We start from the raw sequence: 26,502 nt of genomic DNA, 5'->3' as shown, positions 1-26,502 counted from the left end.
AAGCTGGTGCTAACATTTTCACACACGCTAGATTTACTCGGTTCACAATGCGAGTGTTTATTCCAGTTAACAGAACCAGACTTAAACACCAGCAAACGGTGTGCCTATCCTCGCTTTATTGATGAAAACTTGCACCAGAAAAATATTTAGATATTTGCTATACAGAAACGTGTAGAACGATAGCTAAAGCAACATTTCAAGCAAGTCTTTCCCAATAAATTACTTATATACTGCTACCAATAAATTAAAGACACCTGTTAGTTTTTTTTATCAGACAGCATCCATTAGCTTTCCTTGTTAATGATCTGATTTTATGTATAACTTCTTCCTGGATGAGTCTGCGGTCGCCAAACAGAAGCACAGACACTATCCTGAGTAATCTAGCAATATATTATTACAATCTACCACAGTAATTCTCCGCACTGAAAAAGCTTCAGCGCTTAGTTGTTGAATGTATATATCTTTTCCTGGTATAAATAAGTGCAATACATTATGAATGAACAAAATGCAAAACACAACACCCATATAAGATATTTACTTTCTGTGCCTATTTAAAATTGGATATTTCAGGGCCTAAGGAAAAATACAAATCTTGAACAAGGTTCTTTCTCAATGGGGAATAAAAATCGATTTGAAAAGTACTGTAAAATACATAAAAGCTGAACAGGTCACAGTGCAATATATATTGTGCTCCACTCCCAACACACACACTGGAGGATATGAGGATCAAACCTGCTGTTGTTTTGTCAGAGAGTCTCTATCTCAAGGCCATCGTCCCCAGAGCTGAGCTGGCATGTAAGCTGTTAGCAAGATCCCCTTCTCAGCCAGCAGCTGCTGCTTGTAATGCATTACAGCTGATAAAGCCCCTCTCATCTCCTGCCAGGCTGCCTTGCTGGGAGAATCTGAGGATATAAAAAGTTTGCAAGAAAAGGCAGCAAAATTACAACTGTGCCATGGCTCTGGCAACAAGACTGGGATTTCCGTGGCATCGCCCTGGAACAGTGTGGACATATCCCAGGGGGATTTCTGAAAAAGAAGGAATGACAGAAAGCAGCTGTATGACCCGAGTGCATCTGGGCCAGCCAACAGCATTGATATAGAGAACATGCTGTGCTTTTCCCTGGAATAGATACACTTGCAAGGAAAACATCTCCAGCATCTCCTAGTGTTGGAAGAATGTCTTCATAGCAGCATGTTTCTGGATCAATCTACAGATCTCGGGGCACTTCTCTGAACACGCTCCTCTGAACCTGCGAAAGTAGATGTCTTAATTTCTTTCCAAGTCGTACTGTAGTACCTTTCAAAAACATGTCTTAAAAATGATTCTTGAAAAGATCTCATGTGGTAGCGAGGGTGAGCTCCCTCTGTAGCGCGTGTTTAAAAAACTAAAAACCAGAGTCGCAGTTGAAAATAAAAACACTTTATTATTCTGTAAAAGAACAATCCCAGATTGCCAGCAAACACTCGAAATTAAACCAAAAAAAATATACAACCGAAAGAATTAAAAATGAGAGCAAAGGACTTTGTAAGACGGCACACACATCTAAGACACGACACAGAAGAAATTAAACGGCACGGACAGGTTTCCAACATGAAAATATTTACAGAACGAACACGTAAGGAAAGGAAAGCAAGTCTAGACGGCAGAATGAGTATTTACTCAAAAAAGTGCTTTGGAATATATATATATAGTTAATCCCAGTGTATCGTTTTCAAGCCGAGAAAAAAAAAACTAGGTGAACAATTTTGACTTTCTGCAAATTCATTTTTTGTTTCGGTAAAAACACCAAACCCTGTTACAAGCTCCACTCCAGTGTTTTTTAATAGTTTGAGCTCAAATTTGGCAGGTAAGCTTTTGAAGACAAACAAAGGCTATGACAGCTTCTGAACTTCATATTGTGTTTTAATACATATTATATATACTAGTGCATCAAAGGATGTTTAAAGTGACTCCTCCGTGGCCACAAACACAAAGGACCCACAATAACCGAACGAGTCATGAGTGTGAGTAAATGCTGCTATTGATGCTGAGGGGGGAATATTTTTAGGAGCGTGTGCCAGATGAAAGAAAACTTCCTCCGTGCCACAACAGAAAGCTCTTTAAAGGAGGTGTAGCTGATCAAAAGCTCTCTCTCACCAGGCCCTGACTGTGTCTCCAGTGTACGCGTGCATGTTTCTCAAAAATGACCCCATGCCATGGAGTAAGGCAAAACACATTACAAATAATGGTCAGATCATTGTGTTTTGCAGAAGTGTTCGAGCCCATGACTTGCAACCTGCAGGGATGCTCGTCAAGCAGCAGAGATAGCTAAAGTGATCTTTTTGAGTTCAGCCTGCTGACCTGGGTGTTCAAATTGTTGCGATTCCCTATGAGTCTCTGAGATGCTAGAAGGCAGAAGCTATCTGCAGAGTGATATTCTACTATACATCTCAGAGATGCTAAAAAAAAAAGTCTCGAGCATCTCCGATACTGGCAGCACACTCCTGAACTTGGATAGCTTTCACCTGTCTGGCCAACAAACTAACACGTGTGGAATCTTAGCCTTCCATTCATGCGACCTCTATTCTTCTCTGCTACAACAGATGATCAGAAAGACAGTAAATTAGCTCTCCAGAAATACAAGACTGGTGCTGATCTGAAAACAAAGGTGCCTGAAATCTGCTTCCGTTTCAGAGAACGCTGAAACAGCTGGGCCCAGGACTCCTGATGCCCCATTCTCAGCTGGGACAGACCTGCTGCTTCACAGGCAGCCCATGCTAAGGGACCTTGCAGCAGAAACATGACAACTATTTGTTCAGCTTGAGCAGACAGTTCACCACCGGGAGCCCTCCTACAGTCTTAAACATCTGGGACTGTTAAGAACTTTGCCACGGGATCTACACAGCAATAAAAATGTCTGCTATGTCTAAAGCCCTGTTGTTGAATACTGTCTGCAGATTGAAGCAGTGCAAGAATGGGAATAATTGGCTCTTTAGAACATAAAATGTGTTAATCAATTATCTAGATGTAGAAATCAAACATCAGGCGATGCCTTACAATGCTTCTGGTTTCTTATACACCAGGTTTTCCTTAATCTATAATCATTTTAGGAGTGGCACCTTTTCAGACGTACATTTTGCTGATATGCAAATGGTGTAATCAAAAATAATACAGTCCATTATTATTATATTTTTTCATATCCTTAATACACAGAAGCGGCATTCTTCTAGCTAGCTGTAAATACTTCTCAGGGCCTACTCACCTGCAGAGCAATGGTTTTACAACAGAACTGTTGGTACTGACGCACAGTGGGTTCAAGCAGCACAACAGCAAACATAAAACTCAAGATGTGTCAGTAGAGGCTTATGCTTGTGATGACAGAAGGCACTGGCTACACGCAACGCAAACGCCCGACAGTGCCTGGCCATGAGGACGCCAACACACTCGGATAACTCTAGCGATTTGGGATTGTGTCTGCAAAACCAAGACACTAAGTCTAAGAACATCTTCTGGGAAGCAGAACCAAAGACTACCGACTCCTGCAGCCTGTGAGAGGGCTTCGATTCACTCCACTCCGAAATATTAAGAAGAGAAAATGCCACAGTAAAGTGTTTTCATATCTGCCTCAAGCGCAGTCCAAGTAGATCACATCAGCAGCTGATTTCAGTGGCTGGGGGGGGTCAGGTAAGGGCCGGGGGGGAGTGGTAAAGAGAGTGGGGGGCCACAGCTCGCCCCTCACCCTTGCACAGGTCATGCAAGGTGCTAAGATCAGAGCTGATGACTAACCCATAGATGAATCTATAGACAGCAGTTCATACAGACAAGCCCTCCACAGAAGACTACAGAACTATGTACAGGTATACAGCGGCAGGCCTGGCGGTGCACAGTTCCCCTGTTCTCCAGTGGAGATCTCCGCCAACAGAGGCACAGGGAACACAGCTCAGCCACAGCCACCTCGGCCGACGCCCCCCCCCCACCCCCAGCCTCACACACCCACTTTCCTTTTTCTCTTCCTCCTGTACAAGCTTCAGACAAGTGCAGCATAGCTTCTAACCTAACCACGCTAACGCGGCGGGGAGGTGGAAAGACGCCAAGACCTATTACAAGAAAGGTAAACTGCGGACATGTGACGACCTTTGGTAAGCAATGGTATCGAGGACTGCATACCAGTCTTTTTTTTTTTGCTCCTTCTGAAAACCAACGCAGAACAACAGGGCCACTCAAACTGACTGGGAGCCTCAGGCAGGGGGGCGGGTCTCGTGTTCTTCCACTCCAGCCTGCTCGAGGGGGAGATGCCTGCAGGCCACACCACACAAGAGGATGCTGGGTATTCCGGGTCTCCTAGGCAACCTGAATCCCTGTGCCCCACACAACACGAGGAGCACATCAACATTCCCCTGGGAGTGTGTCTCTCAACACATAATGCTGTCCCATATTAGGAGAGAGATTTCTTTCCCCACTGGGAATCTGGCTGTATCACTGCCAGTTTTCTCCGCCGTCCGAAATGACCTTTTCCCTCCTCGTCTCCTTGCCGGCCTGCAGCCTTCAGGACCAGGTACAGATTTTTTTCCTTTTCTTCAAGCTGTTGCAGAGTTCCTCCAAGTGCTTGTACTTCTCCCTTCGTTTCATTCCTTTTCAGGACGAGTCGGTTTTAAAGCAACGCACTTGTGCTTCGTTGAGTTGTTTTTCTGGAAAAAAAGAAACACGAAAAAAAACTCTGGAACAAAACAAAAAAGAAAAACTAAGCGGGAAGAAGAGCATTTCTCTCCTCCCTCCCCCCCCCCCCGCCTTTTCTTTTTTCTCCTTGCGAAAGAAAAAAAAAATCACTTCCCCTCCTTTCTGCCGCTACAAAACGATTTTCGCAAACAAAAGGGGTAAAGAAAGCCCAGGCGGCCATCCTCACTTCTTCCTGTCCTTGTGCTTGCGCTCCTGTTTGCGCGCCTGCTCGGCGGCCAGGCTGCGCGGGATGAGCAGGACGCTCCCGTCGCTACCGTACTGGAGCGCGTAGTCGCTGGCGGGGTAGGGGCGGCCGTGCTCGTCCCGCAGGCTCGAGAAGACCTCCTGGTACAGGCTGTGCACCTTCTGCTTCATCTGGCGGATGGAGCGCACGAACTCCATCTTCTCCTTCAGCAGCCGCGTCTTGTCGCGGCGCAGCTCCTCCACGCCGTGCTCCAGGTTCAGGATGGTGTCCAGCTTGCGCTTGCGGCAGTTCTGAGCCGCCATCTTGTTCTTGCCCCGGCGCCGGATGTCCCGGACCAGGGCCAGCTGGGCCTCGCTCAGGTGGTGCTTGGCCAGCAGCTCGTTGAACTCCTCCACGGGCAGGTTGATGATCTTGTCGTTGGAGAAGGGGATCTTCATGGCGCGGGCCCGCCTCTCGTCGCGGCTCGACTGCTTGTCCAGGAGGTCCTGCGGCGGCTGGTGCTGGGGCTTCTCCCGGGACGGCTTCTTCCCCGCGCCCGCTGCCTGGGGCTTCTCGGCATGGGAGGACAGGGGCAAGTTGTAGGTGTGGTTGTGGCTGACGTGCTCCAGGTGGGGCAGCTGGTGGAACAGGGCCGGGTCTTGGTAGCTCATGCGGCAGAACTTGCTGTATTCGGGCTGGTAGCCTCCCACGGCGCCCTCCTCCAGGTCCGCGACGGCCTCGGAGTCAGTGCTGTAGCCCACGGCCCCTTCCTCCGAGAAGGAGACGGAGGCAGAGGAGGAGGACGAAGAGGAGGAGGTTTCGGAGCTGCTAGGGGAGACTGGGCTGTGGCTGGAGTCCAGAGACAGACCGGAGTCGGAGTCCAGTTCCTCCTCTAGCTGGGAGGCCTGTGCTTGGCTGAAGCCCTCCTCCATGGCCAGGTCCAGAAGGCTTATCTCATCCAGCATGGCCTCCTCCAGGAGACCGCCCAGCGGGTCCGGCATGGCCGGCTCCAAGGTGCTGTTGCCCGTGCCATTGAGCGCTGGCGGGAGGAAGATGCCTGTGAGGTTGGTGGCGCCGAAGGTGGAGTTGACGTCAGTGGAGTTGCTGGAAGAGAGGCTCAGGAGGGCGGATGGCTGGCCGGGGGCCTCCAGGGAGCAGCCGCTGTCCAGATCAGGGCTGAAGAAGGCCGGGAAGTCCTGGCTGCAGCTTGGCAGGGAGGCCTGGTGGAGACTCACGTCCTGGTGAATGGGGGTGGGGCTGGAGAGGCCAAAACTCTCCACAGATCCGGTGTCCATCCCACTGCTGTTGCCACTGGAGCTGGTGTTTCCATTGAGATAAGAAGAATCGGTCACGCTGTTCACCTCCATGTCCTGCAGCCGGTGTGAAAACAGAGGAATAACCATCAGAGGTAGCTCCAGAATTTCCACTACAGAGCCGCTTCAATTAGCATTTACTAATGTAAGACTAATAAGGACACTTACATGTATGTTTATAAAGGCAATTTATTACAGCAACCATGAAACACATACTCATGCCAGCTGGACATGTGATGTTTACAATGAGCCAGTCACCCATGAGCCTTTATTCTGAGTTTAATCTGCAGGAATTTACAGAGGGACTGTCATTGAAGCACGCACACAATCTTTCCAAACTGACTGTGACAGGAGCCAGCCTTAACAATGGCTCACTGCCTTGTCCACTTGCCTATATTGTTTAAAGTGTAAAAAACAGTATTTTATGGCCTGGAGAGGGAAAGCTAGTTAGCTTGTTCCATCACTAAAGAAGAGAAAGAGAAAACATGCCCCCAAAACCCTTTCTAAACTCTAAACTCAAGATCACAGTTCAGGACGAGGAGGGGCCTTATGACACACTTGCACTCATTTGCACTGCCCATCAATCCGATTTGTCTTCAGGATAAAGGCGACTGAGACACAGACCTGTAGCTCCATGATGGCCATGATGTCCTGCCACTGCTGCTCCAGGTCCAGAGGGGCGTCAGTCTCGGGCAGGAGGGGGGACAGCAGTGGGCCCTGCGAGGTGGATGGGCCCACTTCATGCACCTCAGGGGTCACCGAGCCTGGGAACTGAACAGATGGACACACAGGTCAGCACTCATTCTGTTACCCCACAGTAAGAGCACCGAACCCCCGACCTACAACATGTAGGTCTACAACCAACTGAGCTTATATGATCAAGACTACAATATTTTGAAATATCTGCTTTGCAGAGGCGGAACAGTGCAATAGCAAGGGACTGAAGTGCACGTGTATGAAAAGTGTACTGCAGAGATAAATATTACCCAGTTCCTTGGCTGTTTCTTGAGTCTTTAATGACAATAGAATCATTAACTGCCTGAAGATGGCAATTCACTAAAGGAAACCAGAGAGTGTGCAGGACATAGGAGAGATTTCACACGAACAAACATGCACACATTCCCCATCTGAACAGCCTCACAGCACACTACAGCAGGCACCTAGTCTGTGTGATCCCCACCAGAGGAGGATTTACAAAATACTAACTACAGGAGTGTGAATAAATGTGACCCTCAAGCCTAATGCATTACAAATGTGACTTTGCTGTATGCAAAGCTATATAGATTACAGAAAAACATGTTTAGATATTTTAAAGGAAGAAATATGTCACACCTGTAAATCTTTCTCTTTTTTATGCCTACTGTTCCTATTTCATCGGGGATTATGAATGGACTTGTAGGGAACAGCATATAAAAGTGCAGGTAGTTTACACCATGAGCTTCAGGCACGCGTGAGTTCTGCTCATAGCGTCCCGTTACCTCAGCCTCGTCTCCAAATGGGAAGGTGGCCTCCAGCAGCCTGAGGCACTCCTGCAGGGACAGTGTGGTCTGGTCACCAAGGCCCGGCAGCTGAGGACAGGACACAGAGACATGGGCGTTGAGCTGCCAGGGGAGAGGGATGGCACTGCATCCAACACAGAACAGCATCCCACTTCAAAGGACAGCACCTCACTTAAAATGGAAAGTTCTAATAAATTCCTGTGACTCTGAATTCACGCTTGTATTTTACAGGCGGCACGTAACACAACTAAGGCACAGCTGAAAAAAAGAAAAGATGCTGCTTCCTGAAAGCTTCAGCCTTTTTGGAATCTGGATTTGTTTGTTTTGAGCGGTTTGCAACCTGTTTCTCTGCAAGCAGGCAGTCCATGGTTTGAGGAGGGCCTGCTGACACCTTCACAGACTCTGTAGAGAAGGCAGGAGGCTGCCAGAGTGACAGATTTTGGTTGCTTTGCTGAGAGCAGCAGGTCTGTCCCACAACGCAGGACAGCAGCACTGCAGACTTCAGACTAGTGTCAGACTTCGGCAGGGTTACGTGCTCATTGGGAAGGAGGGGTAGGCAGTTGTGCAGAGCGACAGAGCCAACACAGTGGTCCGTTCTGAGGCTTGGCAGACTGCTTCTGCACGAGGCTCTGTTCCTGTACCCCAGTATTTCCCATAAAGCACTGTGAAAACTGAAACAGCAGTAAAACTGAAACCATGGCCACATGAACGTTCAGGAATGTACCCGAGCTGTGAGCTTGGCCTACATAACAAAACAGCACACATCTCAGGAATAGATGACGCCCACCACATGCCAATAGCATCACTGAAATGTTTAAAATTTAGGATCTGTGTATCTTGTTTCACTATCAAACAGAAGAAATTATTTTATACTTTTGAATGTATCCAAAAGTACTAACAAAGTCACAGGAAGCATCTAACAGAATCAACCCGTGAGCTCAGAGTACAGTCCCACAGTGAATCCTGGAAGGTACAGGCAGCTCTTTGCCTTCTGCACATTTGCTGCAGGTCAAAAATTAAAAAAAAGATACAATAAATGCAGACAGGATCAATTATGAGGGGATGAAAGTGAGAGATGTTAGGCTCTCACTTTGTGTGTGGTTTCTACGATTTGATCAGCAGTACGGAAAAATAAAACTGAGACACCCACAGCCTCCAGCACTCTGCCATCCAGTCCCTTGAGATCATCACTCTGACAGGATAACGAGCATGGCATCGCCGTGCTGACGGACGAAGGGCGAGCTTGGCATCTCTGCCCTGAGGGAGTGCAAGTGCACTCCATTATGTGGGCTTTTGGAATAATTCATGTCAGCAAAGAGGTGAGGTGGACGCATTACTGGACAAACGAGAGAGACGTACAGAGGGATGGACAGAGAAAGAAGGGGGTAAGGAAAGTACTATTTTATGTGGGAAGTGCTTTAATACAAAGCCACTTACATTTGCACCCTCTTTCCAGAGCTGGGTGCCTGACTGCCCTCGAGGGCTTGAACCCAGAGCTCAACCCCCCGAACACACACAAGGCCTAAAGAAGAGAGAGCGACTGACAGATGTCAGGAAGGCACACCTGGCTGGGGATGCTCTCCCCGGTCTCGCCGTCCACCTGGGCGCGCGGCAGCGCCTCCTGCAGGTTGCGCCCGTTCCTCCAGCCCTCGCCCTCCTCGCCCCCCTCGGGCGGCTGCTTCGCCACCTCGCCGTCCTTCTGGCGGCTGCTGTAGTCGAAGACCTCGCGGCCCGCCCCCAGGTCCACGTCCTGCCGCCACAGGATGTCAATCAGGTCGATGTCCTGGAACGAGAGAGGCCGAGCCAGGCCCGTTAGCTCTTCGGCTGACGCACGGCTGTCCTGAGGCCATTTTCGAATTGCGATTCTGAACGCAGGCGGCACAGCGGTGCAGCGGTCAGCATCGGCACTGGGGGGCCTGGGTTCAACTCCAGAAATGGAAGCCATCTACGTGGAGTCAGTATGTGCGCCCTGTGTCCGGGTGGGTTTCCTCTCACAGCCCAAAGGCACACAGGTTAATTGGCTTTTGGGAAAATTGGCCCAAGCTGCGAGTGAGTGAGCGAGAAGCATCTGTGTGTGAGATGGACAGGTGTCCCGTCCAGGATGTGTCCTGCCTTACACCCACTATATGCGAGGACAGGCTCCCCTGTGGACCTGGACTGGATGAAGCATGGATTCCGAATGCAGGCCCACACCGGCTTTTGAAACAGGCAGTCTGTGATGAGCAACATAATGCAGAGATTTGTACATCTGCTACAAACAGCTTGAGCCCTGAACCTCATTCACTGCGGTATGAAACATGTTTGTGGGAAAGAAGCTAAAATATGAACAGAAACAAAGGAGCCAAAAGAGCATGGTTTCCATAATATTGTTAAGCCCTGATGTCTTACACTGAACGTACACATGCTGGGGCCGGTAGCACTGAACGCAGTAAGTATTGAATTTCTACAGAGTTAAATATTAACCAGGGTTCTGACTTGGGAGTGTCGAGCTGTTTTGCACAAACAACCCTTAAAGTGAAGAAACACTTGACTGGCACACGAAGGGGAAGCTGAACTGGTGGAGTTTTTATGAGCAGGTAAAGCGGTTCTGATCGTCTCGGGTGGGTCGAGAAGGTCCGAGAGCGATTTCAATTCACGCTACAGCTCACTGCAGACTGCAAGAGAAAAGCGAAAGGGATCCGGACAAGCCCACGTTGTTCTCCTCTGCAACGCCTCCCTTGGCGCCTGGGGCCGCGTGCCTCGGGGTGCGGCCGCCGAGCCCCCCCGCGAGGCCAACGCCAACACCGCCCTGGGCACCCAGCCCAGGGGGCGTCACGGCCCGCTCCCCATTCCTGCCCTCCAACACCCGTGAGAAATCCATCTAACGCGCTGCCGCGTGCTCCACCGCCATGTGGCCTCAACTGAAAAACGACCTCATCTTCCCTCGGCGTCAGGAGGGCCGCCTGAGGGCAGAAACCACAGAAGCCAAGCAGGAGGCCCTGTAGGAGCTGACGCAGCTGATACCGTGGCGAACCAGAGGCATGCCCATACATGGGCTCAGAGAGCGCTCTGGGGACACTGCTGGAAACGCAGTCCACAATCGATTTTTACAGTCAGGTCTCATGAAACGGCACACTGAACCCCTCTGTCTGAGAGCACCGGGCTTCGCAGCCACATCGTTCGGAAAGAGTGAGCCAGCAGCCATCTCACCCTATAACTCACAACTGGCAGCCCAGTGAAGCTCAGCAGCGTGAGCCTGGTCAGTACCTGCATGGTGGGGGAGGTGAGTCCCCATGACCTGTAAAGCACTTTGAGTAGAGTGTCCAGAAAAGCGCTATATAAGTGTAAGCAATTATTATTAGAGTGATTCTACATCTCAATTCCGCACCAGCTCAGAGTCTCTGGACACGTTCTGTCCTGTAGGACTGGGGTTCCCAGTCCCAGTCCCAGAGGGCCACACTCCCACAGGCTGATGGACCCGAACTCTCAGTTACACAAGTCTCAGAGGCCTTAATGGATGTAAGAATCAGATTAATCCAAATTGTTTGACTGCTCCTAAACATGTAGGAGGGCACCTTATAAACATGCATGTCATAAGTCAAATGAAATCCCAAACTTTTGACCACAGAGTCCCCAGCGACTGCCACGCCATAGGGCAAAGTATTCCTCAAGGTCCAATACAATTGAGAGGTCTGGTAGTTTCACCTGGGTTTTCATGATAAAGAAACTTGAGGTCTACACAGCAAGTTGATAAGTGTCCCAACGTCACTAATCCTGCAGGAAGCAAAACCCATCCTCTTTCCTCCAGGCTCTTGCAGACCATGGAAACATTCAGAAACACTTATTCAGAGCAACACAACAGCCACAACAGTGGGGTGTCAAATCTCAAACCCCCTCCTCACAAAACGGGGTGCAAAAATATCTTGTTTATATCACTAACCGCGGTAACTACAGTCTACAATCAGCAAAAACAGTCAAACTTACAATTCCAAGAGGTTTAATAACAGGTAAGAGAAAGTGATATCCAAACAGAAGGGCAGAAATTAAAAATACCGACCAGCCCCAGGCTGTGGACACTAGTCTGAGGTGGGAGGACTCCCGTTGTACCCACAGGGTATTTCACTCAGGAGGCTCCAGTTAAATACCCCACGATCTAAAATGCACAAGTAGAAATTGCTTCTTTTTTTTTTTTACCAAAGAACCGCTAAGAACGTAAAAATACCCTTCTTTTCTATGACAGGAGGCAGCTGGAAGATGCTTTGGAACATAGTTTCTGCCAAATGAATAAATGCAAACTTTTCTGTGCCGATGACGGAGGAATTTACAGCCGCATAAAGAACAAATTAGGGGCAGGAAGGGGTCCAATGCTGTCGGGCCGAAGCTCGTGAACAGGAGGGCACCCGTGCCTACATCTACACTGTCGCCAACGTTTTTTCCCCTCTGCAGTCTTTTGCAAAACAAAATCAAATCCAAAACTTGCCGTCGCTCTGATTTCATATCGAATGACCCAACAGCCCTGCTGGACAGGTGCCCACCCTGCACGCCCCTCCGCTGCGCGTCTCGTCTTGGGGCCGAGAGCACAACGCGGCGCGGGGGGGGGCAGAGCCGCGCAGCTGGGAACGGTCAGCTGAAAGGCGGGCGGGGGAGGGGCTGTTTACAAAGCCCAGGACATGTGCTGGCAGGGAGTAAACAAGCCAGGGGTTGCAAAACAGCGCGTGTGTGCACCCTGGAGTGCAGTCACCCCATCTTGTATTACAAGCCAGCAAATCCAAGGACACTCTATTCCTTCCCAGAGTGACTGACAGGTGGTTTTTGCAGATGTTCCTTCTAACTTTATAATGGGGCTTCACCAGAGAGCTCCATTCTCTGCCAGAACGTGGAAGGGGGTGGGGGGGGGAGGGAAGCACAATGCCAAAGATGTAATATTAAGAAGGTTACTGCCTGAACGTGCTCAGAGAAAGTTAAAACTCAATTTTCAGGCCTTGGCTCACCCTGTTCAATGAGGCTGTCGCTCTGCAGGACGTTTTCTCCTTACCCAGCATCTTCGAGCAGCCACGTTGATGAGCTTGTAATCTATACTAATGTACTTCATTGGATCTGTTTTTCTATCTACAGGAGAGAGGTTACTCACAAAATGGTAAAGGTGAAAAGAGTGCTTAATTTTTCCACTATGTCATTTTAGAAAAAAAAAACTGGCATGAAGCAGTCCAAGCTGTGAAAGCATCGGCAGCACAAGCCACAGCAACATGAGATTTTGTTACCAATTCATGACCTACAAGGACTTGAAAGTTTCACTGGCAGAAAAAGACTATGAACTCTGAACCTGGGCTTTTAAGAGGAGGAGGGAAAGGTTTTCCCTGCATGATGGACGTCAGAATCAAGGTGGACACTGGGGTCTAGGAGAGGTCATCTCCTAGAGAGCCAGATGTGAATAGAGGCCTACAAAATATCAGCACCGCCACTCCTTACATTGTTTTACATAAATTCAGCCCATAAAAGATTCAAAGCATTTAGAAACTATACCATATCCTTGACTGCTTCCGGACTTATTGATTGCAATGGGAGGCAGGGAAGTCTTTGTTCAAACAAAACAAAATGCAGCTTTGGCCATCACACAACAGATGAACTGCATCAGTCTTGCAGCAAAACGTTTAATAGCTAAAAAAAAAGAAAGTTTAAGCTAATTCCTAGTTAAGTTAAGGGAGCGGTCACAAGGCTGAGAAAATGCCACACGTGTGCATGATTCTTTCATTTATACATATATTTGACAAAACATGCACATCAACAACCAGTCACAGACGGGCCAGGCAGAACGCGCTGGTAGCGGTGGCGATGGGAGCTGCCAGGAACAGCGGCCAGCTCACAAGAGGCACAGCGGCCAGCTCACAAGAGGCACAGCGGCCAGCTCACAAGAGGCACAGCGGCCAGCTCACAAGAGGAAGGACTCTGGTCTCCGCTGGGGGGCGCCGATCTGCCAGGCCACGGCCTGCGTCAGGGCCACACCGCAAGGAGAGCCACCCACAGCGGCCGGCAGGGAACCGCCCAACCCTTCCCGGTCCAGAGCACATCGCCAGGATTCAGCGGGCAGAGGAACTGCAGGAATGCAAAGGCTAGAAAGCCAAGGAATTATCAGCCAGGCCGCCGAGCACCGAGTCACGGATAAGACCTGGCTGGACGGGCAGAATGAAAACCTCTCAACAACACTGTACAACTGCCCAGCCTGGAAGAGCGCAACAAGGCGTCTCAACAGGTTTAAAGTACAAGCAAAACGCCTTTAGAATGACAAGGAAAATAGCTTCAGTGCCCTCAAAAAAAAAAAAATCACACTGCAATTGTTTTCAATTACTGAAGGTTATTTTCGGAAGCGGCTGCAGAATTAGATGAACAAAGTAAGACGGTGAACTCAGTCAGGCGCGAGTGACAAGACACAGGCCAGCAGAGCTGTGGCAGTTCGGCATCATTAAGACGGAGCAGTAGTGCTGCATCAGGTGCAGACAGCAGATGGGCTGTGCGCCTGGTGCCACCGAGGCAGGAGATCTGGCCAGATGCAGCTCATGATTGAGTTTATTGATCCCTGTCAGTGCAAATAACCCCGCCGACTGTAAGAGGTACACTGCCCAGGCTCCATTAGGAGCTGGAGAGGCAAGAGGTGGTAGGTGGGGTAGAAAGCTTCCCAAAAAGCTTCCTGTAAAAAAAAAAGGGAGCTAACGGCAGTAGCTCCTCTTTCAGCCTTCGAAGTCATTCTGAGAATAAGAGAGTTTCAGCTTCACAGGCTACATGATGCAAAATCCATCTTGATTTACACACGGGCTCTACAAACCTGAGAGGTCAGAGCGAACAGCAGCTGTGATTCGTGCTGGGGCTTGCGAACCATCTGCACCCCTGCAATGAAACCGGAGGATGTAGCCAGGGGACTTTTTATTTTGTATTTTTTGCCAGGGCAGACTCGTCTCAGGCCTGGAAACAGAAAGCGGTGGCCTTATTTTTTTTTTCCTGAACACCTGTTTATCTTGCGGATAAACGCTGCAGTGGAGCACAGTGATTCACAAGCCCCGCCGCCGTGAGTCACTCTCCTGTATCTGGTACTTACACACACACACACTGCTGCCCTCCCCCGTCCAGGCAACCAGCTTCACAGGCCAGTAGCTCATAGCGCACTGGCTGGCACACGAACGGGCACAGGCTGCCCAGAAGCCCCAAGGTCTGGGAGGATCTCTAATCTAGGAAACCACTGCAGTAATCAGGCTTGTTGGAGAACACTCCTAGAAGTCAACGTGCTTTTCTCAGCAGCTAAAGCCGAATTCTGTCTTCTTAATAAAAGTTAGACAGCAGGGGATGTTATGGGAGGGGAAAAAAGAAGAGCCAAGAGGACAGTTTCTAGTATGGAGACGAACATATTCACCTGCTGCTGGTGACATTGTGGAAACGAGCATAAAACTGTCACATCAGCCGATCGAATGGAGGCGACACTGAATTCTGGCTACTCCCTACTACCAGTCTAAACACGTACGGTACAGCATGGTAGACTCCCAGCTCTACAGCACGGCACTGCCCTGCGCCCCCCTCCTGCTGACCGCCGAGACCCCAGGCCAGCGCCGAAACGAAACCCAGCTTGGCCGGCAGGCTCCGGCCACTCTGCCCCAACTGTGGACCGGTCACCATCCCACACAGCGGACGCTGAGAGTCACGGGACTGAAGAGCTACTAATAGGGAGAGAAACTGTTTCTTGCGGGACCTAGTTGCAATTGTAATGCTTTTTTTAGCCCCATTACTCTCTATTTAAAACTATCTCGAGGAGAATACATTTTTCATTTAGAACTGAGGATTCCAGCTCTTCTTGAATGCTGGAATCTGCCCAGACTGCAGAAGGAACCTCCACTTCTGTACACAAGGGCTGGGCTTTTCCCTCTCATGCTTGTTTTACGGTGCTCTGGACCAGGAAGGGCGCAGCACATCGCCAGGACTCAGGGCCAGAGGAGCTGCTGCTGCCCCGCCCTCTCTCGTTCTGGCTGAAACAGTGTGGAGACAAAGGGACCCAGCCCCGCCCTGACACTGGGCACTGCTGGGCCAGAACTGGACAGACTGCAAAGGCTGGGGTTCCCCCAGCTGACGCAACGGTTACCGCCAGCGGAAAAGCTCCCAGATCAGGACCATACAGGGGCCTCGCGGCTCAGGTGCACCAGTGGAGAAGGGACACTAGGAACTCCACACTGGCAAACGGTGCTCACCCGAAAGATTCACTGAACAAACAAGAAACCAAGTACTACATGTCGGACCACAAAATGCCTTTAGTCATGCCTTGCAGCAGAGATCATTCTCGTCTGTGGAAAACTACAGTGCTGCCTGGCTGTGCCAGAGCTCCAGCTCGCAATCCAAACTCCAGAGAGGAGACCGGCAAGTCCCTGGCTGGCAGCACAGGGCTCTTTATCCTTGGCACCAGCTGCATTTCTCCTGGAGCGCACTGATTTCCGCTATGAGCAGCCTGTGCAGGCTGAACTTACTACCGTTCGTTTCTCTAAGTTTGTACTTAGATTTATCAATGAGCAGTCAGAGACGGGGGGACCCTGGACAATGTAAAGAAGCCTCCAGCTATATTATATATATATACACTGTATATATACACACTGTACTATTTGAGCTACAAAGTCACTCCACTGATTAAATAAACAATCATAAAATAAAAGACCCACCACAAAAATGACGGATAGAAGCCTCCAGTAAAAATGACGCCACTTCATTGCAAAAGGTTTTTACGAACCACACCCCTCTTCTCATAATAAGACGGGGGTGTAAGCATGACTCAAGAAGGCAGATAAGAGCATGTGCATTTATTTATTATTGTCTGTAACAAAACCTAGATCTGCAAGAGCAAACTAAAAACCACAGCCAGGGTTGGCGACTACAGTAACCCCACCTGCTGCCTGCGGATGAGCTCAAGAATGCCCTTTGACCTTTTTCCACCCACAGGCTCTCCTCCAGTGCTCAGCTGCTGTCTGCAGGGGACAGACAGGAAGCGAAGCTCGGGGCTGGGCATGGGGGAAAGACACTGCAGCGCCAACTTGCCAGCATCACTCACAGCCCAGACAGGCATCTACTGTGTTTGTCATGGAGACAGTCTGTAATTAGACTCTCTGTTTCTAACACCCTCCCTGCCTCACTGCCACCCACGCTGAAGACAGGACCCCAAGTGCAGTGCCAGTGTCTGCCGTCCGGGTAGCAACGGCCTCCTGTTAAAAAAAAAACACAGCAGCCCCACAGAGCTAATAAAGACCCAGCACAAGGTGGGGAGGTCATCTTCTAGTTCAGGACTGCTCGTCTAGGCATGGGACAGTTCCAGGCCTGTACTCGTTTAAGTGCAATTGCCTTGAAACTAGAAATGTGAAATGCTTGAGTTTTCAAAACAATGAATCACGAAGACCAAACTGAGAATCCCTATGACCACAATTACATTAGATTTGCAAAAAGAAAAAGCCGAGATGGGTTTCGGTTAAGAACAACAAACTAGAGACTGATTCCTCTCTGCCCAGATGTCCACTTAAAAATAAATACAGGGAAACAAACATTCTCAGTTACAGAACATCATATGTGGGGTTTTCTGTCAGCAAGCTGAAAACTGAAACAGCCTTAGCTGTAACAGAGACGTCTGGGAATGCAGTCACAAACAAGAGAGGGAAGACTGAGAAGCATGTCTCCACTCAATGACACGTGGAGGACACAAACAGGCTGGTGTTAATCCTCCTGCCAGCCCAGACCGAAGCCGGAGAGATCCCCCGCTGCGTGTGCCAGCCGGACACTTTCATCAGCACGGTGTGGGCATGCTGGCACAGCTGGGAGAGGCAGGACCAGGCGGCCACATGGGGCCGTCCGCGTGTGTGTGTGTGTGCGCGGAGAGCTATTTCTGCACGCATTTCTCCGGGTCACAAAAACACATGCCTTAGGGACACATGACACACAAGCACAGCAGAGATTCCAGACACCGGGCCTGCTATAAGAAGACAGCGAGAATGGCACAGTGGGGAATGAGCTGCTTGCGCTGGCCCTAGACAATCCCCAAGATAGCCCTGTTTCCGGACAGAGGAACAAAGCCTCAGACAAGCACCAACTTCCCACTATGCACTGCAGAAAGAGCAACTCATTTCCTACTTGCCTTCACCCCCAAGATCTAAGTGCACAGGTCAAGTCGTTCATGATCAACAGAGCAAGCGGGGGGGAGCAAAACAATCTGAATAAAACTAGATAAAAAAAAAAAGAAGGGCGTTTTGATCACAAATTCCCCATCTTCTCCTTGAGTACAACACCATCCCACTCCTTACTGGCGAAACAAGGGGAATCTCCCCTATCAAATCTCCAGCGTGCCCCCTGGAGCGGCTGGGAGAAGAGGGGCTTCACCCAGGAGCAGGAAAGATGGGAGCAACCCGCTCAAAAGAACCGTGTGCACAAACCCAGCTGAATGCTATCGCTCCCCTCGGTCAAAAACAAAAACACACCATTTGTTGGACAATGAAGAGGAACAGCCTGGAACGCCCTGGTTCAGCAGTGCTCCCCTTGTTCCAGCCCCCCCTGCTTTGGGATCAGAATGGGTGCTGGGTGTGACAAACACTCTGGCTGGAACTGCAAGCTTGCGAAACTCGGCCTCGGCCCGGTCTAGCCAGATTTTTCACAAGGCAGGAGCCCTTCTTCCAGATCTTTAAAAGTATATGCTAGAAAAATAAGTATGTAGGGGTAGGAATGCTCAGAACAACAGCATCATTTCTAGGGGTGTGGCTCTGTATAGCACACCATGATGGAAGTATGGACAAGAAAGCAAAGGGCAGAATCAATAGGGACACGGTAAAGGCTTATTAGATGATGTTCCATCTTGGCCACTGACTGAGCAACATCTTTGACATCTTTCTCCCCTATCAGACAGAAAAGACTAAAATAATAACAATAACTGCTTACACTTATATTGCGCTTTTCTGGACACTCCACTCAGAGCACTTTACAGGTAATGGGGATCCCCTCCACCTGTGTGCTTCCCAACCTGGATGATGCTCCAGTCCGCTCCCCACACATCAGCTCTCAGTGGGGAGGAGGAGCAGAGTGATGAAGCCAGTTCAGAGACGGGGGTTATTAGGAGGCCATGACTGGTAAGGGCCAATGGGAAATTTGGCCAGGACACCGGGGTTACACCCCTACTCTTTTCGAGAAAAGCCCTGGGATTGAGAGTTTTTGAGAACAAAATGAGAATTTGGTCCCGATCTGGTCAAACACGGCAAACCGAGATCCTCTTCTGAATGGCCGTGAGCATCTTGGGACCGACGAATAATACATTATGCTACATGCCGCCGCTGGGTTTAAAAAGCTGCGGATCGGCGAGTTGCTCTTGTAGAGAGGGAGCCTGGCGGAGCACATTTTACGTGCATGTGAATACAGGGACTGCACAAACCCGAAAACCTGACATTTCAGATACAACGACAGAGAGGAGCCGCAGTGTGTGTGTGTGCTTGGCTTGGAGGAGTTTTTAAAACGGCCAAAGGGCTACGCGTTACGGACAGGGCGGCGGCGTACCTCTTTGGTCAGGTCGTCCCCGCCGTCCCCCTCGCCGCGCCCGCCCCCCTCGCCCTCCTCGCCTTCCTGGGGGGCCACGGCGCCCAGGCTCTCCTCGGCCCCCGCCAGGCCGTAGCCGGACCCCGGCGGCGGGCCCTCGCCCCTCATGGCCGAGCCCTCGGGGTTCCCCACGTCCTCCAGCCCGCCGCCATTGTCCAGGGCGATGCCCGGGCTGGACTGCCCCGCGCTGCCCACGCCCTCGGGGTCGCGGTGGACCAGCCAGGTGCTGAGCTCGGTGCTGGGGACCAGGAAGCGGTCCAGCGCGCGGACCTCGCTCAGCAGGCGGCGGGCGGTGAAGTAGTCGTCGAGGTCGACGCTCTTGGGGTGGATGCCATAGCCATCCAGAGTGTTCCTGAGGTTGTGGAACTGGGTCTGCGTGTAGGCCGAGCTGGGGCCCAGGATGATCTCCCGCAGCGGGGGCAGCTGGGAGCTCAGGTAGCTGTCCACATCCACGCGCACCCCGATGAGGCTCAGCAAGATGGTGAACTGGATCAGGCCCTCCGTGAAGTATTTTTTCAGGTAAAGCATTTCTTTGCAACCGGACAAGATGGAGGAGGGGGGAAGAAAAAAAAAAAAGGGGGGGGAGGGAGGGGAGGGGGGAAGAGAGGAAAAAAAAAAATAAAAGGAGGCCGAATCCGCTTGCCGCTACGACCCCGTGGCTGGGCGCTCCCCTCTGCTCTTCTTCCGGAAGAAGCCCGGGTGGGGATACGGGGGGGAAGACCTGGTGGAGAGGAGGCAGGAGTTCTGACTTCTTCTCCCCGCCCCCTCCGCCCACACGCTGTCGGAGGGAACAGGAAAGCGCGAGAAGCCGCAGAGAGGCGCTGGGCGTTTCCTCTTTCTCCCCCGCTGGCCAGCGAGTGGTCAGTGTCCGAGGGACGGTCGGCTGGTCCGCAGTCCGGGAGCGAGCGAGCGAGCGAGGGCGAGGCAGCGGGTCGGTCACCAGCAGGGCTGTGCTGGAGCGCGGGTCCGGTCCGTCCGTGGGCTCTTCTCGCACCTGGGTACAAAAGGGCCACAAAGACACCAGAGCTGTTACGGTTGTTGTTTATTATTATAGCGCAGGGGGATCGCACCAGCGAGCGGTTTCTCTGGGGCCTTGATCTGAAGCGGGGGCTCCCACACTCGGCCCCACCTTGGATCACCGGCCCCTGAACCGATCCGAGACGTTTCAATGGAATATTCCGTTGCTAGTCACAAGTCTGGGATTTTATTTCACTTACAAAACACAACGGTTAAAGCTCCAGTGTGTTTAAGCGCTGGGGGGGGAGGGGGGCTGCTCAAATGAATCTTATTATTATAACGTGAGAGAGGCTGGATTGTGTAATCGAGGGCTTGGCTGGAACAAAACCCAACAGGCGTGTGGGTCACACAGGGACAGGCTTGGGAACCCCTGCCGTGGATCTGGAGTCTTCTCCCAGCGGGCAGGTCAAGAGCTCCCCAGTGAGGCAGATTAGCCCCTTAACAAGACCCAGCAAACCCGCAAGCCGCTCTTTTTTTTTGTTTTTTTTAATCGATAGAATTAAACGTTCATTTGAGGTGCAACAGCAGCTCGGCCACAGGAGGCTCCTGTTGCCACGGGCAACGGCGGACTAGACAACAAAACAGCCCCCCGGGCAGGCACGTTGCACTGGACACCGGGCCGCGAGGCGTCGGGTTACACTGCCAAAAACACGAGTGTCCGCGGGGTCAGGTCTTCATTTCGCAACTGCGCTTAGAAACTAACTCCCCCTCCTCCTCCCAGCCCCAACTACCACTGAGGGGTTGCAATTTTAAAAAGAAATGACTGAAACGCTTTTCATGTCCCACCCTTTTCACTCGCAAACCTATGCAAAGGCACGTGTTTGTGAAGTTCCCTCCATGAGCAAAGGAATAGTCCTTCTAAACGAAAGGGCAACAGTTTCCTCTCGAGTCCGATTCCCACGCCGGCTCAGAGCAGCGGTGCGCTGACCTACTTTGTCAAAGTGCTGGAGACGCGGCGGCGGTTGAACTGGCGGGGTGATGTAATCCGCCCGTTTCCCGGGAAATAGCCGGCCTTCTCCCGCCGGCACCCAGCCCAGCCCCCCTCTAACTGCACTTAGCCTACACAACCTGTCGGGACCGCGGGGTACACAAACGATTGTTAACGTGACACGGCCTGGGTGGGGGATGCATATTTACTAGCGATCAGCTGACTGTAGACCACGCGAGTATTTAAAGAGCAAACACCACGATAAACCGATTGTCAACGCCAGGGTTGTCCTACTTACTCTCGCAAGCCAAGCATGATACATGAAACGTTTGTCACACTGTCACATCTCAAATCGGTCTCTTATTCTGGGAGCACCTGACTACCCCGCACCCCACCCGTGACGGCTCCACGCTCAGACAGAACCAAGCCGACGCTTCACACGATTCGCGTCGCCTCGGGTCGCAGATAAAACTTCTAGAACTTGTTAAAAGCCCAGAGTTTCACTTCACCAAGCTCGTCTCCAATGCCTGAGCTAGAAATGTAGATTACTTTCTATTTCGTTAACTTTCGTAATCGGATTAGTATATAACAGACACGTGCTCATCTACTGTACCAAGATGTATTTTGTAATATTAAGAATTCATGTCCATGTCCGTGAATTTCAATCATTCACTAGATATGCCTACGAATTTAAGTCATACATTCAAACATTTCTGGGGCTCATACTACACAATTTAACATTTTCAGCTAAAATCGGTATTAGCTTTTACTAAATGTATTCACCGTTAAGCCACTGCACCGAATGGGCAAGACTATCAATACTGCCAGTGCGTCATCTAGCTTTTATATTTTGACAAGGAAACAAAAAACATTTATCGACACCCGCTTGCTCATGAGGGATGAAATGTTCAAGAATCGAACCCAATCCGTGGATGTTATTAACAATAACTGAAAGGAAATTATTAAAAAGCAATAACTGGACTTCCTCCACAGCAAAGACAGCTGACCACTCTTCATCCGCACGGACTCATGAATACCTTCTTAAGGTCTTTTTAAGTTTTGCAACTGGAAATAAATCCTTCTTTGCTTTCCCAGGAAAGGCAGTGGCCATACAAAGCTCTTCTTGCACCAAAACAGAAAAACGAAGAAACCAGCAATATCGGTCACAAGATCCGAGGGATGGAGTGCTTTTGCTCAACGAGGTAGATCCCAATTTCAAATGTCTGTTCAATAACAGTTTCTGAAAAGCTAGATATTAGTCGATCAACCTTTAAAAAATGGCCAATAATGTAATATTATTTCGAAAGGTCTCTCTGGCCTTTCGAAAAAACGAAACCCCGTCTCCAGTCGGCTGATTCCGCAACTGTCCCGTCCCGTCTGGCTTGTGTCATAAAGTTACCGAGGTTGTAATGAAGGTGAAAAATGCGAGAACGAAAATTTATAAGGTTTCTCTTACATGTCTTCCCCTCCCAAAGTGACGTTACCAGCTCCGTTACTTTCCTTCTTCCCTGTGCCCCCCTCCTCCTCCTAAATAACCCTCCCCACCAGCCGTCCCGTACTCGAAACTGACAAAAATACGAGCGTGGCCGCCCTCGTCGCAAACACCAACACAAACCAGGAAGTGCCCAGCCGGCAGACTTCCGCTATCGCTACCTCGGCAACAACGCTTAGCAACAAGTGGTGCCATGGTGACTGACACCCCAGACAGCCAATTGAAATCCAAGAAAGAAGCCCACGCGCCGGACTCTCCCTCTGACCGGCCAATGGAGATTGGATGGGGGCAGGCCGCTGTGGTTATGGGAGAGGGAAGTAGAGGGAGGCAATAGGAGTGAGTTATTTTCTTTAGCTGTCTGTTACAAACACAAAGCAATACATTTGGCTTCAAGCATTTTGTCTAAAACCCTTCTTTAGATGAGAAAAGCGAACCCAACACTTGACAATTTCCTGAACACCAACACGGTAACTAACACAGGCTTTTCCTTCACCATTTAGGAGTGGTAACTGAATTGTAAATCTTTTGCGTCAAAACCTCCGATACTTACAGTGTGTTGATTTTGACAGTCCGTGCTCTGGCAAGATACAAAACCGAGTCCTTGAATTCGCTATCCGCTCGTAGACGTATTTCCTTTCCTATTTAATGTCGGCTAATGTTGATATTTGTCTCGCCGTCTACTACTCAGGCCCATCGTGACTTGCAAAAAATGTTCTGCTACTACAGCTGCACGTTTTTCCCAAGGCGCATGCGTAGAATATTCCAGGCGCGCTGCAGATGACGTTTGCCGCCCCCGCCTCGTGCTGAATATTCATATTGTGCGTCAGGGAATGACGCAATACCGGAAGTCCAATGTGTTCGTCCCGCCTCTTGGAGTAGCTGTGTGATTTGTAAGTTGACAGGGTCGTCCAGGTCGTGTTTCTGGAGGATGGGTGGATGCGCAGGTTTTCCAGGTCTCTTTGAAGTAATTGTACTTGAAGAGCTGGGAGAAGCTGATCCAGTTATGCCAGATGGTTTAGTTCCTTAAGAGCGGAGTTACAATGCAAACCCACAGGCACGCCAGCCCTCACAGGGAGAAATCCGTTGTTTAATGCGGATTAAAAAGATTTACAGCCTCTAACAGTCATTTTGTTTATTAGTTAATTGTAGCTAACAGTGACTTCATTGTTATTCTCCTGGGTAAATATGTTCTTGACGTTGCTTGGAATAATCAAATAAATTTTGAAGAAGAAAATTTAAAAAAGATAACATATACTCATGGAAAATATGAGTTACTATGTCACCTTTTGTCATTTGGCCTGAGTCCCCTTTGGAGATGGGAAACGTATCCTAATGTTTGCACAAAGGAGGCTTAACCCCAACTGCTCCAGGGGTGCTGTATAAATAGCTGACCCTGCTGACCTCTGACCCCAAGCTTCTCTCCCTGTCTGTGTCTCATGGAGAGCAAGCTGGGGTCTGTGAAAAGATGACTTCCTAATGCAAGAAATTGTATATGGCTAATAAAGTGATCTTATCTTATCTTATCTAACACATTTTAATTTTCCTTTAGGTAAACATGCTGAACCTGAATGCTGTTTCATATTGGTTGGCAGGCAAGGGGAGATACACTCTCAATGTGAGACCTATCTTCTTTTTCAACAGTATCACTTCAAACATATTTAGTGTATGATCATATTGTGAAAGGGTCAGCATTGCTGCCTCACAGCGCTGGGGCCCTGGTGTCAGTTCCAGGCCCGGGCAGCTGTCTGAGTGGAGTTTGCATGCTCTCCCTGTGTTCGTGTGCATCTCTGGGTGCTCCGGTTTCCTCTCACAGTCCAAAGCCATGCTGGAAGGTTAATTGGCGGTTGGGAAAACTGGTGTGAGCGTGCCTGTGTTTGTGTCTCTGTCTGCCCTGTGATGGGTTGGCGTTCCGCCCATATTTTGGGCCCGTTGCTTGCTGGGATAGTTTGAAGACGGATGGATAATACTGTGAAGCAGACCAAAACTGAGAAGGTAAACGCAGTAAGACCGAGGCTCCGGGATCAGACGAGGGAAATCAGAGGACATGCATTCGAGACTCAGAACAGCAGGTTGCTGTACTTCTCCACACAGAAGGTTGTAGGTAGAACAAGGCACCCAGACATGTGGTTAAAGACGTCCCCCTGGGGTACCTCATGACACTGTCAGGTTCCAAACACGGGTGGTAAGTCAAAAATTCCTCCACTTGTTTGCTCCCCACTTGTTTTTATGGTCCTAAGAGGAACTACATTCTCTACCATGTGACATTAGTGACTTGTGCACTTTTAATTCTATAGGAGAAAAAGATCTGGAGCGTTTCAGTGTGAGCCTCAGGAACAGCTTGTCAAAGCCGATTTGGATTTTTCAAATGTTTTTACACTGCAAGAATTCATCCAGAGGGCTAGCCAGTAACCACCCTGTAGGAGGCATCTCTACAGTGACTGCCACGCTGGATCAACTGCAAATAAAATGAATAAATTGATCTGTATGCCTTGTTAAGTGTGTTTTGACTACAGGGATCTTAAAAATAAAATGTTACAGAACTTTGTTTTGATTTTGATTTTGTAAGAAAGGATAACATTATATATACATTTCTTTATAATTCAAGGTTTTATTTTTAATATCTGGAACATGTACAACATATCTAATATTATGCTTCAGATTCTACCACATTTCTCATCTGCATCTTTATTAAGTTTTGCTTCCTGAGCTGCGTGAAAGCAGGCGTTATCTGAGCCAGCGCTCAGAATTTTAAAGTGTCTTATTGTTAAGTGTAGGATCAGGTTATGAAGGTTTTTAAAGACTTAAAAATATCCTTCTCTCGTTAGGTGTTTCACTGAGGAATGTTGAAACTTTCCAGGCCAATATTAAGGAACGTGAACGTGTCACAACCAGAAAAAAGCAAAAAAAGCTTTCGGCTGTTATTTATTTTGCCTGTTGAAACCCTATACATTGACCCCAGATTATCATGGCTGTATCACGTAATTTTGTTCATAAATTAGAAAACCTTTAAAAAGAGGCTGTGGTGTTGCCGTTGCTAACAGGACACATTACTGTGTCCTGTTAGACCCTCTCCCGGGAATTTTATAGTGAGCCGTTAGCTGGCCTAGCACCCATGTCAAAATGCCAGGTAAATGTGTTTTCAGCGACCTCTGGTTAGCAGATGAAAAATACAAGCTATGGCTCCAAAAAGATTAAATTATGCAGGAAAAGAAGTTCTGGAAAGGTTTGGAGTTTTGTTGGTAGAAATGAGTGGGAACACTGTTAAAAAACACTGTAATGAGCCGTGTTTTTCTGCACTAGGGCTTCAAATAAACAGCCACCCAGAGCCAGGCCAAAACTGCCTAAGGTGGGTGAAATTATGTAGGAGTTATGTTCGAGTCCAGCAGCAAATCAGAAGACCAGAAAGGGCTGAGTGGGATCCCACCCCACTGAGTCAATAACATAGAGTGCTCTGAAAATAAAGACAGGAATAATGGTGCATCTGAGCTGCAAATCTCCTATCACTTCACGGAAATTATTAGGTTCAAGGGAAGGCATGGGATAACTTTCACCAAATGCACTTCTCTTAGCTACTCTGTCAGGAATAGAACAGACAGTCCCTGGATGCTTTTCAAGGCCCAGAACAAACTCGGCAACGGAAGGGAAAAGAAAGTCCGTAACCAGAGATGTTTGGCCCGTGTAGTTCACTTGCCTGCAAGTGGACAATTGATCCAAAGACCTCTCCCTGCCGTCTCCACACCCCCACAACCCTTGGTCAACGCTACTGTAAAGATGTGATCTTGAAGAGCAGCCGTTCCCAAGTAAT

The 26,502-nt window shown here is 49.4% G+C and overlaps 1 protein-coding gene and 1 long non-coding RNA gene across 5 annotated transcripts; one reads left to right on the top strand and one right to left on the bottom strand.

The window, feature by feature from the left end:
- Window positions 1-1,404: 1,404 nt before the first annotated feature.
- nfe2l1b (nfe2 like bZIP transcription factor 1b) lies at window positions 1,405-23,336 on the bottom strand. 4 transcript variants are annotated; one of them, XM_069185841.1, is made up of 6 exons: window positions 23,248-23,336; window positions 19,222-20,254; window positions 9,257-9,475; window positions 7,672-7,761; window positions 6,818-6,964; window positions 1,405-6,250 (listed from the first exon to the last, which is right to left on the bottom strand). In XM_069185841.1, the coding sequence occupies exons 2-6, from the start codon at window positions 19,786-19,788 to the stop codon at window positions 4,880-4,882; spliced, it is 2,394 nt and encodes a 797-aa protein (XP_069041942.1). In that variant the 5' UTR covers window positions 19,789-20,254; window positions 23,248-23,336; the 3' UTR covers window positions 1,405-4,879. The 4 variants fall into 4 exon arrangements, with proteins under 4 accessions (XP_069041942.1, XP_069041943.1, XP_069041944.1 ...); XM_069185842.1 differs by lacking the exon at window positions 23,248-23,336 and adding an exon at window positions 22,662-22,828; XM_069185843.1 differs by lacking the exon at window positions 23,248-23,336 and adding an exon at window positions 22,243-22,655.
- LOC138225514 (uncharacterized) lies at window positions 23,042-25,242 on the top strand. Its single transcript, XR_011183953.1, has 4 exons — window positions 23,042-23,164; window positions 23,386-23,587; window positions 24,247-24,312; window positions 24,992-25,242. It is a non-coding gene; the product is annotated as an uncharacterized lncRNA (long non-coding RNA).
- The last annotated feature ends 1,260 nt before the right edge of the window (window positions 25,243-26,502 follow it).

The sequence above is a fragment of the Lepisosteus oculatus genome, chromosome 28, assembly GCF_040954835.1.
Source record: "Lepisosteus oculatus isolate fLepOcu1 chromosome 28, fLepOcu1.hap2, whole genome shotgun sequence".
NCBI classification, from domain to species: Eukaryota; Metazoa; Chordata; class Actinopteri; order Semionotiformes; family Lepisosteidae; genus Lepisosteus; species Lepisosteus oculatus.
Note: the sequence above shows the minus strand (reverse complement) of the source record. Positions and strands in the feature narration are given on the sequence as shown.

Excerpts from the sequence above, each read along its gene's own strand:
- nfe2l1b (XM_069185841.1), bottom strand. The coding sequence starts at position 19,788 with ATGCTTTACCTGAAAAAATACTTCACGGAGGGCCTGATCCAGTTCACC. Across the intron at positions 6,965-7,671 it reads CATTTGGAGACGAGGCTGAG|TTCCCAGGCTCGGTGACCCC; the intron begins GTAACGGGACGC and ends CCATCTGTTCAG. Across the intron at positions 6,251-6,817 it reads TGGCCATCATGGAGCTACAG|GACATGGAGGTGAACAGCGT; the intron begins GTCTGTGTCTCA and ends CACCGGCTGCAG.